The sequence below is a fragment of the Octodon degus genome, unplaced genomic scaffold (assembly GCF_000260255.1).
Source record: "Octodon degus isolate 3935 unplaced genomic scaffold, OctDeg1.0 scaffold00092, whole genome shotgun sequence".
Classification (NCBI taxonomy): Eukaryota; Metazoa; Chordata; class Mammalia; order Rodentia; family Octodontidae; genus Octodon; species Octodon degus.
In genome coordinates this window covers 9,705,293-9,719,233 of record NW_004524668.1, presented here as the reverse complement: position 1 = coordinate 9,719,233, position 13,941 = coordinate 9,705,293, and the positions used below count along the sequence as shown (strand labels likewise).

General features: G+C 55.5%; 1 protein-coding gene across 3 annotated transcripts in view; it reads left to right on the top strand.

Moving 5' to 3' along the window:
- Positions 1-13,941, top strand: part of Kazn (kazrin, periplakin interacting protein) — an 802,099-nt gene that overhangs the window by 743,913 nt on the left and 44,245 nt on the right. For all 3 annotated transcript variants that reach the window (XM_004637713.2, XM_023722519.1, XM_023722520.1), the window contains 2 exons: positions 10,884-11,020; positions 11,562-11,732. In XM_004637713.2, coding sequence (XP_004637770.2) covers positions 10,884-11,020; positions 11,562-11,732 — 308 coding nt within the window. The remainder of the gene's footprint in view (positions 1-10,883; positions 11,021-11,561; positions 11,733-13,941) is intronic.

Here is a 13,941-nt window from a genome sequence, read left to right as displayed (position 1 = left end):
AGGAAGGAAGGAAGGAAGGAAGGAAGGAAGGAAGGAAGGAAGGAAGGAATTCCTCAACTGCCAATCTGTTTCCACTGCCTCTGGGTATCCCACCCAACACTGTAGGATGTTGTGGAGAACACAGTGAGCGATGGCTCAGTACTGGGGACACTGGCGCTCAGTTCAGGAGAAGGTTCTGTCTGAGGGAGCCACCACCTCAGACTCAGGAACTGACAGCTGATTGGCCCATAGGTCCAGTAGTCCCGTGGGACACCCTGAGTACTTGAGGCCACCTCTGCCCGATGCCCCAGGGCTGGTCACTCGCAGGGGACTGGAGGGGAGAACTCGTCCACAGGTTTGAGCCCAGCCAGTCTGAGGACTGCTGAGTGGCTGCCTTCGGTCCTGCCCCCCGGGAAGCAGGACCTGGGACCTGCACTCCCACCTCCAGATGTTCCAGGAATAGCCTAAAGAGGCATCAGCCACTCGGTCTGGCCTGGTCCAGTGGCTGCTGCTGTTTCAGTGACACTGTCATCATCCTCAGTGTCAGGCCCACCCCAGATTACCCCCCACACTCTGCTGAGCTAATGTCGTGTGGCCAGGTAGTGCCAGTGAGGGATCCTCCTGCCACTCAAGGAGGACAGGCATGGCTCCCACATAAAGCTGGTTTGTCACTGTCTAGAAAGCTGTCCACCAGAACCATCTTGGCACGTGTGCCTTGTGTAGCAGAGGAGGGCTGTGGCCCAAAAGCTGCTGGCGATGCTACAGGGACGGCCGAGCCACCTGGCCTGTGGGACGCAGGCCAGATCCCGCTCCAGCCTGCCCTTGGCCTGCCCTGCTCTGGCCACACTGTTTCCTTGAGTTGTGAAAAGTGAACCTGAGGGCCTGGGGTTTCCCTGCGGTGGAAACCACACTGCATGGGGACCAGTGCTGCACGATGCAACCTGCCTGTGCCTCAGTTTCCTGATCTGTGAAGCAGGAGTAATCGTAGTTCCTTATAGCACCAGGCTCACAGGTGCAAACGCCACAGCCCAGGGCTGGCACACAGTAAGCATCAGTGTCACTCTTTTAAATGCTTATATGAGCTGGTTGGACTGTAGGAGCAAGCCAGGGAGGGGTGACAGTTCCTTGTGACAATCCTATGTTCAGCTGTTCTTATGCCTTGAAAAGCCACCTTTTGTTTTTTGTTTTGTTTTGTTTTGTTTTGTTTTTGTCATGTCTTGTTTGTAGTACTGGGAGTTGAACCCAGGCCCTGTGCACTGAGCTCCTTCCCCAGGCCTTATTATTTTTTATTTTGAGGCAGGGTCTCACGAAGTTGCTCAGGCTAGGCTCAACCCTGCAACCTGTAAAGTTCCCTCCTCTGGTGCAGAAGAGAAGCAGGAGAGAAGTAAAAGAAATCCTGTGTTGCTCAGCACAAGAGGGCTGCCAAAGAGAAACGAGAACCCTCAGGGAGGAGGCAGGGAGACAAAGAATTTATTGGGCTGGGTTGGGGGTGGGGCTTGTATTTGTAGGGCAGTACTGTGTCCTAACAGGCACCAATTGGGGAAGGCTTGGCTTGTGTGAAAAACAAGAGGAAGCTTGAGGTTAACCAGGGGGAAGAAGACAAAAGTCAGTCTAGGAGGGCTCAGTCGGTTTTGGATCCCCACACCATGCTGACCCGGCCGACCATCACAGCCTTCCTGTTTCAGCCTCCCAGACTGCTGAGATTGCAGGTGTGAGCTGCTATGCCCAAGGCCAAGCCCCATTTTTCGTGACAGACTCATAAAAGTCAAACTCAAAGAACCTGCTGTGTGACCCGCACTGTCAGTTACCCATGCTGGGGTGTGGAGGGGGCTGCCTGGTGCTTTGTGCACAGCCGTGGCTTTCATGGACTGAGGGACGAAGGGAGCCTTCTGTGACTACAGGTACAAACTGGAGTTCTTTGGGCTTCTGTCTGTCCTCTAGGACTGTCCTTGGCCAGGTTCAGGCTGGTTGTCACAGTCCCTCTTCGGTGTCCACAGGCAGCCAGAACAAGTGAGGCAGGATCACCGTTCAGCACAGGTACATGTGGCCTGGTTGGATAGGAGATACAGTTAGGGGCCTGGGAGAGGCCATGTGGAGCGGTGACCTCAGCAAATGAGAGCAGATAGACAAGGGGAGTCGTGGGGAGGCAGATGGAGCCCAAGGTCTCAGAGTCTGAGCCCGGGACACCAGGATTGCCAGTGACCCTGGGGCCAGTGCACAGCCCTGCGGGGGGTCTCAAAAGTTGGAGGGACTGAAAGAGCCCCCAACTGTGGCCTGCCATGAAGCAGCCACAGGGAGCAAATCTGAGCCCTGCCCTGCCCTGCTCTCCCCACCACGACCTCCACCTGCCCTCCGGCCTCACCAGCCTTCACTCTCAAGCACACTGAGCTCTCTGCTACCTCAGGGTGTTTGCATTTGCTGTCTCTCTGCCACCACATTTTTTTCCCCACTTTTGATGAGGCTTCCTGAGACTCTGCCCCTGCTGGCACCTGGGATTTCTTGTCTGCTCTCAGCACCAACCTCGGCAAGTGTTCACATAATTGCATTTAAATAATAATTAAAAACGTGTCATGTCTGTCTACCTCCCTTGCTCCAACGTCATTCTCCTCCTCTGTCTGGCCTACCAAGTTGCCCCAGCTCCTCTGCCTTCGTGCCTTCCTCCTGTTGCCCTGTAGGCGCTTGTCGCAGGCAGCCTGGTGTGATGACACACAAGTGCAAGACTAGTACTCTGGGATGCTGAGGAAGGAGGATCACAAGCTCAAGGCCAACCTGGGTCATTCAACAGTTTAGCAAGAACTTGTCTCAACATTTAAAAAAACAAAACAAACAAACAAAAAAAAAAAATCCAGGGAGAAGCACTAGGGGTGCAGCTCCATGGGAAAACCCTGTGGTCAACTCCTTGTACTACAGATGGATAGAAATGTAAGGCCTGGTATTGAGAACAGAGTGACCAAGAGTGACCAAGTCCTGCCCATCTTGTTCCGGATCTAGGGGACTATTGATTTAAAACAACTTGTATAGAGACTGTAATCTCATTCATCCCGCGTGACTGAGGTGAATGCCTTCCAGTTCTGGGGATGATCACCCCCTAGGCCGTTTACACGAACTAACACCAGGTACTCCTAGGCGTAGTGAGTTCCCTGTCCATATAGGTGTGCAAGTTCCACACCCACTAGCTTAGTGGTCCCTAAGTCCTGCAGGTCCCTGATCTCCCTGCCTTGCTCCCAGCCAGCTATCTCTTGCTTGTTCCTCTTCAGAGTTCCCTACACGCTTCCTCAGTAAGACAAATCAAGGTCCACAGAGAGGTCCAGGTGTGCACGTCTGCTCATGCGTGTAATTTTACAGCAGGAGCGTTTATCAGTCCTGAATGTATATTCAGTGACAGGCTGGGCTAATCTTTCATCTAATTGCACTCATTAACATTTAAATGTATAATCATTTAATACATCTGCACAGCAGCCTAAATATTTTATCCAGGTCTTAGTTACAGTAGACTTCCAGTCTTGCCATAAAGCACGCCCTGCCCATGACAAGAATGGAAGCAGGTGGCTGTGGACCCCAACATGGGGACTGCTGTGGTGGTGGCTCTAGTGGCTGTGGTGGCCACTTTCTTGTGGCTGCGCTGTACAAGCTGCAGCTGATGACCAAGAAGACAAAGGTCATTCAGTGTGATCTCTTGGAGTTGGAAGTCTGGGAACTGAGACAGTGGATCAGAGGCTGTGGCTGGGGTTCCAAGCCCTGTGGCTGCTCAATACTTAAAAGTCAGAAGCAGCCAGACCCGCCAGCCTGGCCCAGGGTGGCTGTAACACCCCCTCCTCCAAAGCTATTCCCTGTAGTAACAGTGACCTCATATCTTGGAATTCTCTTAAGGATCACAGAGCTTACTTTTTCTGGGTGTCATTTTGGTCTCAGAGGTTGAAGGGATCTGTTGTACCCATTCCATGGGGGTGGTCACTGAGGTTCTATGGGGTCACTGGGTCTCGTGAAGGCCCAGGTGTGGTAGGAGGCAAAGCAGGACTGTCCTCATGCCTATGCTGTCCAACACCCTTTTCCTCCACTCAGGCCACAGCTGACCCGGATATGGTCCCAGCCTGTGCAGAGCTGAGCTGGACCTGAACTCAACCGAGCTTAAGGTTTGGCTCAGCTGGGGTTTGAACCTAGGATCTCACCCCCTGATCCTTAGCCTCTGCAGCCTCTCCCGACCTTGCCCAAGACAAGACAGCCTTGAAGAGTCCTGCCAGGACTCCCTCAGGAACAGAGGTGAAGAGCCCAGCCCCCAGGGCAGCACAGCCCGGAGAGGGTGGCTGGGTCCCTGAGTACACCGCACTTGGGATTGTACCCTGGTGTCCACTGGCCATTTCTGGCTGCACACCGCCACCTCCTCTGTCCAGACCTTGCATAGCCAATCGTGCCAGAGGGCGACCTTAAGCACGGCGTGGACACCAGCCTTTCCGAACAGTCCCCATTGTGTGTGTGGGATGGGGTGGGGGTGGGGGCTGCGCTGGAAACTGCTTTCCAGAAATCCACATTGTTCCGGGCGTCCCTTGCCACTATTTTTAGTGTGATTTGGAGGAGGGAGGACCTTTTCCTGGACTCTCCTTCCTAGACTGGAAAACAAACCCCTCCCCTGCGGCCCGTCTCTTCCGCTTCCCGCCTGCTGGGAGCTGCTCATGGGAGAGGCCGGGAATGGTCCTGGATCCCCGGGGCACCACCCACCCCACATGGCTTCCCCCAGCATCCCACCAGGCCTGGCCCACCCTATGCCCAGGAGGGACCAGACAACCAGAGTGGGCCCTGGGAGTCCCATGCACCCCAGTGACACCTTGTGAGTCCTGATCACCCCCTGGCTGCGTCCTCCCTGGCTCAGGTCTCCCCGGGCATCCTAGTCCCTGGGCACATGCCCCAGGCCGAGGTGCTTCTGGTGGCCAGGAACTGCCGGTCCTTGTGCCACAAGTCTGTGGACCGCCCACTGTACCCCAGGCCTACCCTACTGTCTCCCCACGTTGGGTCCCTCCCCACTCAGACACCAGCCAACTGCATAGGGAACCCTGCCTTTCCAGGGGCCAGAGCTCAGGTCTGGAGGCGTGGGGAGGTGGGAGACACGAAGAGAAGCAGGCACTTAATGAGCACTTGCAGCAGAGCTCTGTGCTGAGCTGTTCCCCGGAGCCTTGCAAGGTAGCAGTGACTGCACGCTGCTTCGTAGCGGAGGCTAGGGAGGCTTGCGGCCACCTGCACTGCCACCCAAGCTCCTGACTCCGGCACCGTCTGTCTCAGGTTCCCTCTCCCAGATGCTCAGTCTTGGCACACCTGTTCACTGGGACAGTCTGTCCCCTGCAGGGCAGGATTTGTGGCACACTCAGGCATTCTTCAGGTGAGGAAACAGGCTTCCTTAAGCTTGGGCAGATTCCTAAGTGGGTGCTTCCAACCCCACCTCTATTGATGCAAGTGTCAGGACACCTGGGCCGGCTCACTGCATGACACTCAGTGTCCTCCTTCCCTGTCTGGGCCTCAGTTTCCCCAGCTATAAAGGGAAGGTGAGCTGGATGCAGAGCCTTCCATCTTGGCGGGTGTTTATTCAGAAGCTGCAGCCCACAGCTCAGCATGCCGAGGCCTTCTGGCACCTGCCTGCGGTCACTCGCCTCCTAGTCTCAGACGGAATGGGTCAGGAATGCTACATGGAAAAGGAAAGGAGCCCCCTGCTGGCTGCTGGCTGCTTGCCGGGTAGTTCTGCAGGACCAGGTGGCCTCTGAACTCTGCCGCCCACCTCCCTCCCGGCCTCTGCGCTTGTTTATCAAGGCCACCAGACTGGAACACTGTACAAAGGCTTCTGGCTGTGGATCGTCCTGGACCCAGCCCATGGTCTCCTGAGCTTAGAGGAACGAGAGGCCTGACAGTGGGCATGGAATGCCACTGTAACTCGGGCTGGGGAGGACGCCAGAGGCATGGAGCCAGGGGCATTCCTTATGAGCCTGAGCCGCTGGCCTAAGCGTACACGCACATGCACACACACAGCCATGCACATGCACAACTATGTCCACACGTGCGCACACGTACACCTCCCGGTAGCTGTGGGCCAGCAGTGAGGGGTGCACAAGATGCCAGTCCACCTGTGGCGGAGAACTTGGAGAGCCCGCCCAGAGGCTGGGCAGTGTCAGGGGCGGCGGCGTGTGGCCGGAGTGTCTACATGCGTGTCCAGTTTGTCTGCTGGTTTTATGAAACCGTGTCCACCGTGTTCTCACCCAGATGGGGCTGATGACAGCAGTGTGTAAGGCCTGCTTGGGCCTCAGACAGGTGTCCTCATTTACCTCCGGGACCCCCGGGGACAGGCGAGGATGAGTCTGTGGTCACTAGCTATGCTGTGGGGCTGGCTTAGCGGCACATTAGTGGGGCGAGTACTGGAGCAGGCAAGGTCTGCCACCCGTCACTCAGCCAGGTTCCTCAGCACCCTGGGGACATCTGCCACCCCATCTGTAATGCAGAATGATTTCATAAAGTAGTCGAGGGTTAAATGACGAAAACCTCACTAATAGTCACTGCATGGGAATCGTTTTAATGTCTTGGAATCTGAGGACAGGCAGATGATTCCCAAGCACCCAGAGCCAGGGCAGGTGTCAGGCAGGTCCCTGAGCTCAGAATACCACCCGCCCTGCCCTGCTGTGTGGCACGGGCCACCGCGTGGACATGTTTGTGGGCTCTCTGTGGATGACCTGCATACTGTCATTGCGGGCAGTAGTGGTATGGGGAAGTCTCCTCGGGTCTTGGAAGCCAAAGGGAACCCCCAGAATTTAGTATCTTCCACATGCTGGATTCTCAAGAAGAGAATTTGTCTTCAGAATTCTTGAGAATTGTGCTTATGCTCAAGAAGGGAGTCTGCCTGCCTCCTCTTAGCCTCATCTGTGGCCTGGCGTCACAGGAGAGGACATTTCCAAGAGCCAGCCTGGTCTCATTCCCTGACCTTACGGGGCCCAGCAAGTGTGACATTGCCCGCAGTGACCATGGCAGTGGTTCCAGTGGTCTGTCTGCTGGAATGGGACTCGCCTGGGAGAAGCCAGGTGGCTGGGAGGCAAGGGGAGCACTAAGAAGTTCTAGCCACTCCTCTGGGGCAAGCATGTGGCGGCCACAGGAATGGAGTTTGAAGGACGGACAGAAACATCACAGTGACAGAGGGTGGAAGGAAGGGCTTGCTGTGGGCTCGCAGAGCTGTGTGTAGACTGGAAATGGTTTATTGGGGATTGAAGGTGGGAAACTGCCCATTTGCTTAGGGCTACAAGTCCAGACCCCGTGCCCACCTGAATAGGCAGTGCAGCACCCAGATGCTTGTGGCCTTGAAAGGCGCTGCTCCTTGGGCAGCTCCCTCACATGTCCTCCCGTGGCAGAGACAGCAGGATCCACAGTACCACGTTCTTCTGTGGCTGTGTGTGTTTTGGAAAAGCCTTGTGCAGACCGGACATGGGCTTCTCTGTGTACCTGGCGGTTTCAGGGGTGCCAGTTGTTGTAGGTTGATCTGCATTTGACATTTATGCCCAGCTCAGCCCTCCTGTCTTCTGGGTCCTCTGCCTGGCAGGGTCCGGCCCAGGCGGGCAGAGCAAGCTGAGCATGCTCATGTTGCCCACTGCCAGCCCCACTGTGCCACACACCACAGGAAGCCCCACACATGAGTTTGGTTTTCCTGTTACATGGAATTCTGACCTGGGTGGGAAGCATCAGGGATACGGGCCCCCATCTGCCTCTGCTCCCCATTCTTGGTATGAATTGTGGCAAAAGCCAGGAAAAGCCGAGGGATGCCACGTTAGAGGACAGGGGAGCCCCCTCCCATAGTCTCCAGAGGCAGAGAGCAAATTCAGTAGTCTGGTTCTCACCCAGATGGGGCTGCTGACAGAGGTGGGTAAGAGCCTGAAGGATTGATTTTCAGCCAAAAGATAGAGATATGACTCCTGCTGGGTGAAGGGCAGAAGGGAACCCACAGGGGCATCCATGTGCCTTGCACTAGCAAAGTGGCTCTCCTGGCTGGGAGGAACTGTCCCCATGTTCTCTGCTGTTCCCGTGCCCACCAGTGTGAAACCAGATGAGTCAGACAGCCAGGCCCCGGTTGGACTCCGCCCTGCCTTGACCTGCTGTGTGGCTTTGACTCCCCTCATGTGAGTGACAAGGACCACACCTACCAACAGGATACCTGGCAAACAAAGGAGGAAGGTGTATTTTACTCATGGTCTCCGGGGTTCTATTCCACGGTTAGCTGGTTCTGTTCCTGTGGGCCTAAAGGGCCGTGAAAAGTGGTGGAAAGGAATGGACAAGCAAAGCTGTGGAGAGGGGAGGAGCCAGAGGGGGAGGGGCTGGCTGCCCGAGGTCATGTGACCTGCTGCCCTTAGGTAACCGCCCCCTCAGTCCCTACTGCCTCCTCCTGCAGTCATCAGAACAGGATCACATCAGTGGATTAATCCACTGCATTTACAGCCCTCAGGATCCAAACACCGTCCAAAGCCCCACCTCTGAACACATGAGCCGTTGGGGACAGTTTAGGTCTATACCATAACACCAGGTACCTCACTGGATGTTGGGATTTCGAAAAGCCAGGTTCTTCTGTAATGTTGGGGTGGGGTGCAGAATTGGCCCAACTGTGTCCCCACACACACACAACCAGCCCAGGAAGCTGCCTCTGCCTGGCAGGACTGGAGCCAAAGCCTCTCCCTGGGAGGCCAGCAGGCCTGCAATTGCTGTCCCGGTGAACCAAACCACTGCAGCTGGCCAAGCTGTGAGGATGGGTGGGCCAAGCTGGAATAGAAAGGACCACCCAACACCTGTAGTCTCCGAGGTAGATCTTGCTGTGGCACCTGCATGTGGCTGTGTCCAGTGACTGGACAACTCTGGGCTGTCTCAGGCTGGAAGATTCCAGAACCCAGGAGTCTCTGTGCCTTGTTCCTCACTCCAGAATTAGCCCTTGAAGCCCCTTTTCTGTGTTTTCTCCAGGGAGGGGTGGGGCTCCAGGGGCTCTGAAAAGCCTGAGGGCGCCCACCCTAAGCCTGCACACCGCAGCCTCCACCCCTTCACCCCACCCGCATCCCTGCCAAGGGGCTGGGCCTGCAAGAAGGGAGAGGGCAGGGAGCCTTCGTCACACGGCCTTGTGGGCCGGGACTCAAGCATGTGATCCTGTATAGCTTGTTTTGTTTGAACAGCTTGATTGAGATCTAATTCACAGAAGGGCACAGCTCACCCACTTCAGGCCCACACGCCAAGAATTCAGTACACTCGTGGTTATACATCCATCACCACAGACCACATCAGAACATTCCCAGCGCCTTACAGGGCACCCCATGACCCTCAGCTGTCACCCATTATCCCCAAGCCAGCCTTAGCCCGGCCCTAGGCAGATGCAGCGGCTGAGCTACTACTCCGTCTCTAGATTTCCCTCTTAGAGACATTTTCGGTCCGTGGAGTCCTGTGACCTCACACCTGCAAGGCTGGTCCCATAGGTCAGTCCGGGATGTCCTTACATCATGAAACACTGTTTTTTCATGCGCATTTTGATTATGCATCGCTGGACACATGGGTGGTTTCCACCTTTGGGGTTACTGTTAGTCATACTACTGGCAACGCGTGTCTACAAGCTTGTGTGTTTTCTCTCCAAGTTACATGCCTAGGAGCAAAATCACTGACTAGTAGCTTTCCCTGTGTTCTTTTGAGGGCTACCCCCAGACAGTTCTCCAAAGCCGCTGCATGATCCTTACTTTCTCCCCCACAGGGTGAGCAGACCTCCCAACTCTCTGCATCCTTGCCAGCACTTGTTACTGGCTGTGTTATTTTACCCATTCTCATGGTGTCTCCTGGCGATTTTGACTTGTGTCAAAAGAATGCCGAGCACCTTCTCATGGATTCCTTGTCACTTCTTGGAGAACCGTTTAGATTCTTCACCCATTTTTTAAATGGGTTGCTTTCATCTTTTGTTTCTTCGGTTTTTCCTTTTGAGACAGGGTCTCACCATGCAGCTCAGGCTGACCTTGAGCTCATTTTGTAGCCCAGGCTGGTCTTGAACTCAGCCATCCTCCTGCCTCGCAAGTTCTGGGATTACAGGCATGCACCACCATGCTCAGCCTGCCACCCCCTTTTTTTTTCAGTCCTCATGACTCATCGTAGGGCCTCCCCAGTGATCTATATCCCTAGCCCTTTTCTAGCCTTTCTGTTTATTCATTTTGTTTTGAGACAGGGACTGGCTAAACCTTTCCTGGGCTTAAAAACCTTCCATCTTCCTGCCGCTGGCATTGCAGTCACGTATCACCCTGCCTAGCTTCTTTTTCTTGGTTTTCTGTCTATAAATAGGTTGCATTATTAAGTTGTAAGTTTCTTACATATCCTCAAGCTAAGTCCCTGACCAGATACAGAAATTACAGCTACCCTCCCCCCATCCTGTAGGTTGACTTGCATTTTCTGATGGTGTCCTTTCAAGCAAATGAGTTGAATCTTGCTGAAGTTAGTTGTTTTCCCATGTTTGGATGTCTTATCTTGGGTGTTGTATCTTGCATGTTTTTAATGAGACCCTTCCCCCTGGAAATGGGGTGAATGAGGGGCTGTTTGGCTGGGCTGTCCTTCTGTGGGCCAGAGTCTTGGGTTTTGTTTTGGCCGAGGATAATCGGGTCCTCTTCCTTATCCGGGTCTCTGGGTTCTGCAGCTCCTCGGGTGTCAGCTCCTGACTCCAGGGGACCCAGCCAGTTTGGAAGTTGGAGAGACATTGAAGCAGGACCTGTTTCCTGTATAGATAAGTCAGGGAGGTGAGAAGTAGGATATAGACGTGGTGGGTCAGGTTCAAATCCTGGGAGTCCAGGGGAGACACGGGACATTCTACCATCTGTTAAAAGGCTCCAGGGCCAGATGCTGGGATCTCGAGGGCTAACACACTCTTCTGTCTGCAGCCATGAAGGCCGACCGGAAGCGCTTAAAGGGTGAGAAGACGGACCTGGTGAGCCAGATGCAGCAGCTGTATGCCACGCTGGAGAGCCGCGAGGAACAGCTGCGGGACTTCATCCGCAACTATGAGCAGCACCGCAAGGTCAGCGCCGGGCTCGGGCGTCCAAAGGACATGGGCGCAGCCCTTGGGGCCTCTGGGCCTGGACAGTGCGGTGCGGGAGTTGGGGGTCCCCGTTCCTGTCTCTGTGCCCAGGGCTTCCCACTTCCCTCTCGGAGCCTGTTCCCCTGTAAAAGGGTGACAGAGGGGCACTGCTGCCAGGAGGCCTCTGTGATTGTGCGGCCCAAGCACATGGGCCGGCGCCTAACATGTAATAAGCACAGGTGACACAGTGCTGTTCAGTTATAAAACCTCCCCATGCAAGCGTGAGGCCAGGCGTGGTGGCGCACACCTACAGTCCCAGCACTCAGGAGGCTGAGGTTGGAAAACGGCTTCGAGTTCAAGGCCAGCCTGCGCTACAAAGTGAGCTCAAGGCCAGCCTGAGCTGCATAGTGAGACTCTGTCTCCAAAAGACAAGTGTGAGGAAAGCAGAGGTGTGACCTGGGGCAGGTCCCCTAGGGGACCTGGGACTAGAGCCCCCTACCAGGTCATAATCCCGTGGACACTTTCTCTGCACCACATTTAGGAGAGTGAGGACGCGGTCAAGGCCCTGGCCAAGGAGAAGGACCTGCTGGAGAGGGAGAAGTGGGAGCTGCGGCGCCAGGCCAAGGAGGCCACGGACCATGCGGCGGCCCTGCGCTCCCAGCTGGACCTCAAGGACAACCGCATGAAGGAGCTGGAGGCCGAGTTGGCCATGGTGAGGGCCCCCTGTGGAGCGACCAGACCTCAGGCTGTTCCCCAAAGCGCCAGGGAGAGTGGGGATGGGGCCGCGGGAGTCAGAGCGGCAGGCAGGCAGGCGTCCAAGGCCCATCCATGCCCTGCGCCAGAAAGTGCGGGATTTCAGGAGGGCTTGGCTGTCCGCACGCCCCAGGCAACTGCTAAGAAGAGAGAGTACAAGCAGGTTTGCAGATATTTAGGAAAACATTTGGAGGGAGATACACGAGAATAAGAACATTACTTACCCCAGATCGGTAGGATTGCATATGACTTCTATTTCTTTCTGTTTTCACATGTGTCTGCAGGAAAGTTTTTATTTGGTTACCTGGAAATTTTTAATTGCAAAATAACAGCCCCCATATTCTCTGACACTGTTCTGACAAGGTCCCTGGGGTACCTGTGTGTGGGGCGGAGCACCCCAGTCCCGAATCCAAAGCCCAGAATTTGGTTCTGCCTGCCCCTGTGGGCCTGAGCCATACATGGGAGGCTTCTGAGCTCCTGTGTCCTTCCTGTTACTGGGCCTGGGGCACAGGGTCTCGATCCCACAGTCCTTTCCATAGGATGGCTGGGCACATACGGAGAGCTCATGCCAGAAGGGCTTTTGAAACCTACCAGGGCCGGGTGACAGTGGCCTGTGGAGGTTATACCCAGAGTCCCTGGGGGAACTCCCACTGTAGATGATGGCAGATGCCTTCCCAAGGTACCTTGCTTCTAGGCAGGGGCTGGCTCCTGGGTCTCCTTGCGCGGTGCTGACCCCTAGTGGTGAGGGCCACCCGGGCATGAAGCGGCTGCAGCCTGGGGTTCCTCCTGGGTTGGGCTTTCAGCAGGGGATTCTGCTGCCAGCCCCGCATGTCTCAGGCCAGCTTTCTCAGTGCCCATCATGGACAAACACAGTGCCTCCTTGCCTGGAGTTCTGGCCCCACATCCGGGAACCACCTGGATTGGGAGATAATCCCAGGGACACCCTGAGGCCTGCTTCCTACCCCGGCAGACATCCACCCTTGGGCTGGTGGGGATGCTGAAGCTCAGGGGGTAGATTTGTTGGCACATCACCACAGGTGGTATCATTTCAGGGCCAGGAAACAGGGGCTTGTGGTGTTGGGAAGTCTGCCTAACTACAGGACCCCACTGTCATTCACTACTTGTAGTTCATAGGTGATCAGTAGGTCCAGCTGCCCTGACCACCCTGCTGATCCTAGGACAGGTCCCGGGTTTCAAGCAGCAGAAAGCTACTCCAACTAGCTGTGCTGGGAGGAGTCGGGGTCCGAGGCGCCCCATGAAAGAGGAAGAGGCCAGGCTTAGAGATGCGCCTGACTACTGGAGGCCGCCCCCTGCTGGCCAGAAGGAGTCTTGGCACTTTGTCCTCTCAAGCCCGTCACTTCCCAGCCCAGATGAGAGGTGTGGGGTCTCAGCATCCCACGCTGGAAGTACACGCTGCATCTGCCCTCTAAAGGGCCTGAGGCCTAGGAAAGGGGCTCCCAGCCACCTCCCAAGGGAAATCTTGGTTCTCATCAGTACTTTTTTGTGTGCATGTGATATTAGAGATTGAAACCAGGTGCATCTCACCAAGCTGCATTCCCAAGCCCTTAATTTTTTAATTTAGACACAGGGTTTTCCTACATTGCTAAATTGCTCAGATAGGGCTTTCACTTATATCGTCTGCCTCAGCCTGCCAGATTCCTGGGGTTACAGGGATGCGCACCGTGCCTGGCAGGGTGACTGCGGTCAGTCATCCTGCAGCCAGGGGGACACAGAGCCATGGGGAGGGAGGAGACTTTTTGGGACCCCACAGCTTGGAAGTGGCTGGGCTGGGGCTGGACTCCAGCGGTCTGACTACAGAGGGTCAGCTGCCAGGCTCTGTGCTTCCACACCCTGCCAGTGAGGACGCTGGGCTGAGAGCTGGAGAAACGGGCTCAGGCTCACGCAGCAAGCTTTGGAAGTGGACCCTCAAGCCATGTCTGCCTGAGTTTTTGTCACATGAGCATATATTCATCACTTTACCAATTTGCTTCTCAGCAGAAAGCTCAGAGAGGAAAGGAGGGGGTCAGCTCAAGAGGGGTTCCCAGCGCTGCATTCACAGGGAGTCCGTAGAAACACTGCATAGATTACCATAGGGAGGTGACCTGGCTTGGCCCAAGAGCACACACGTGCGTTAAGTCAGGCTCTGCAGGCCTCACCTGCCCCTTACA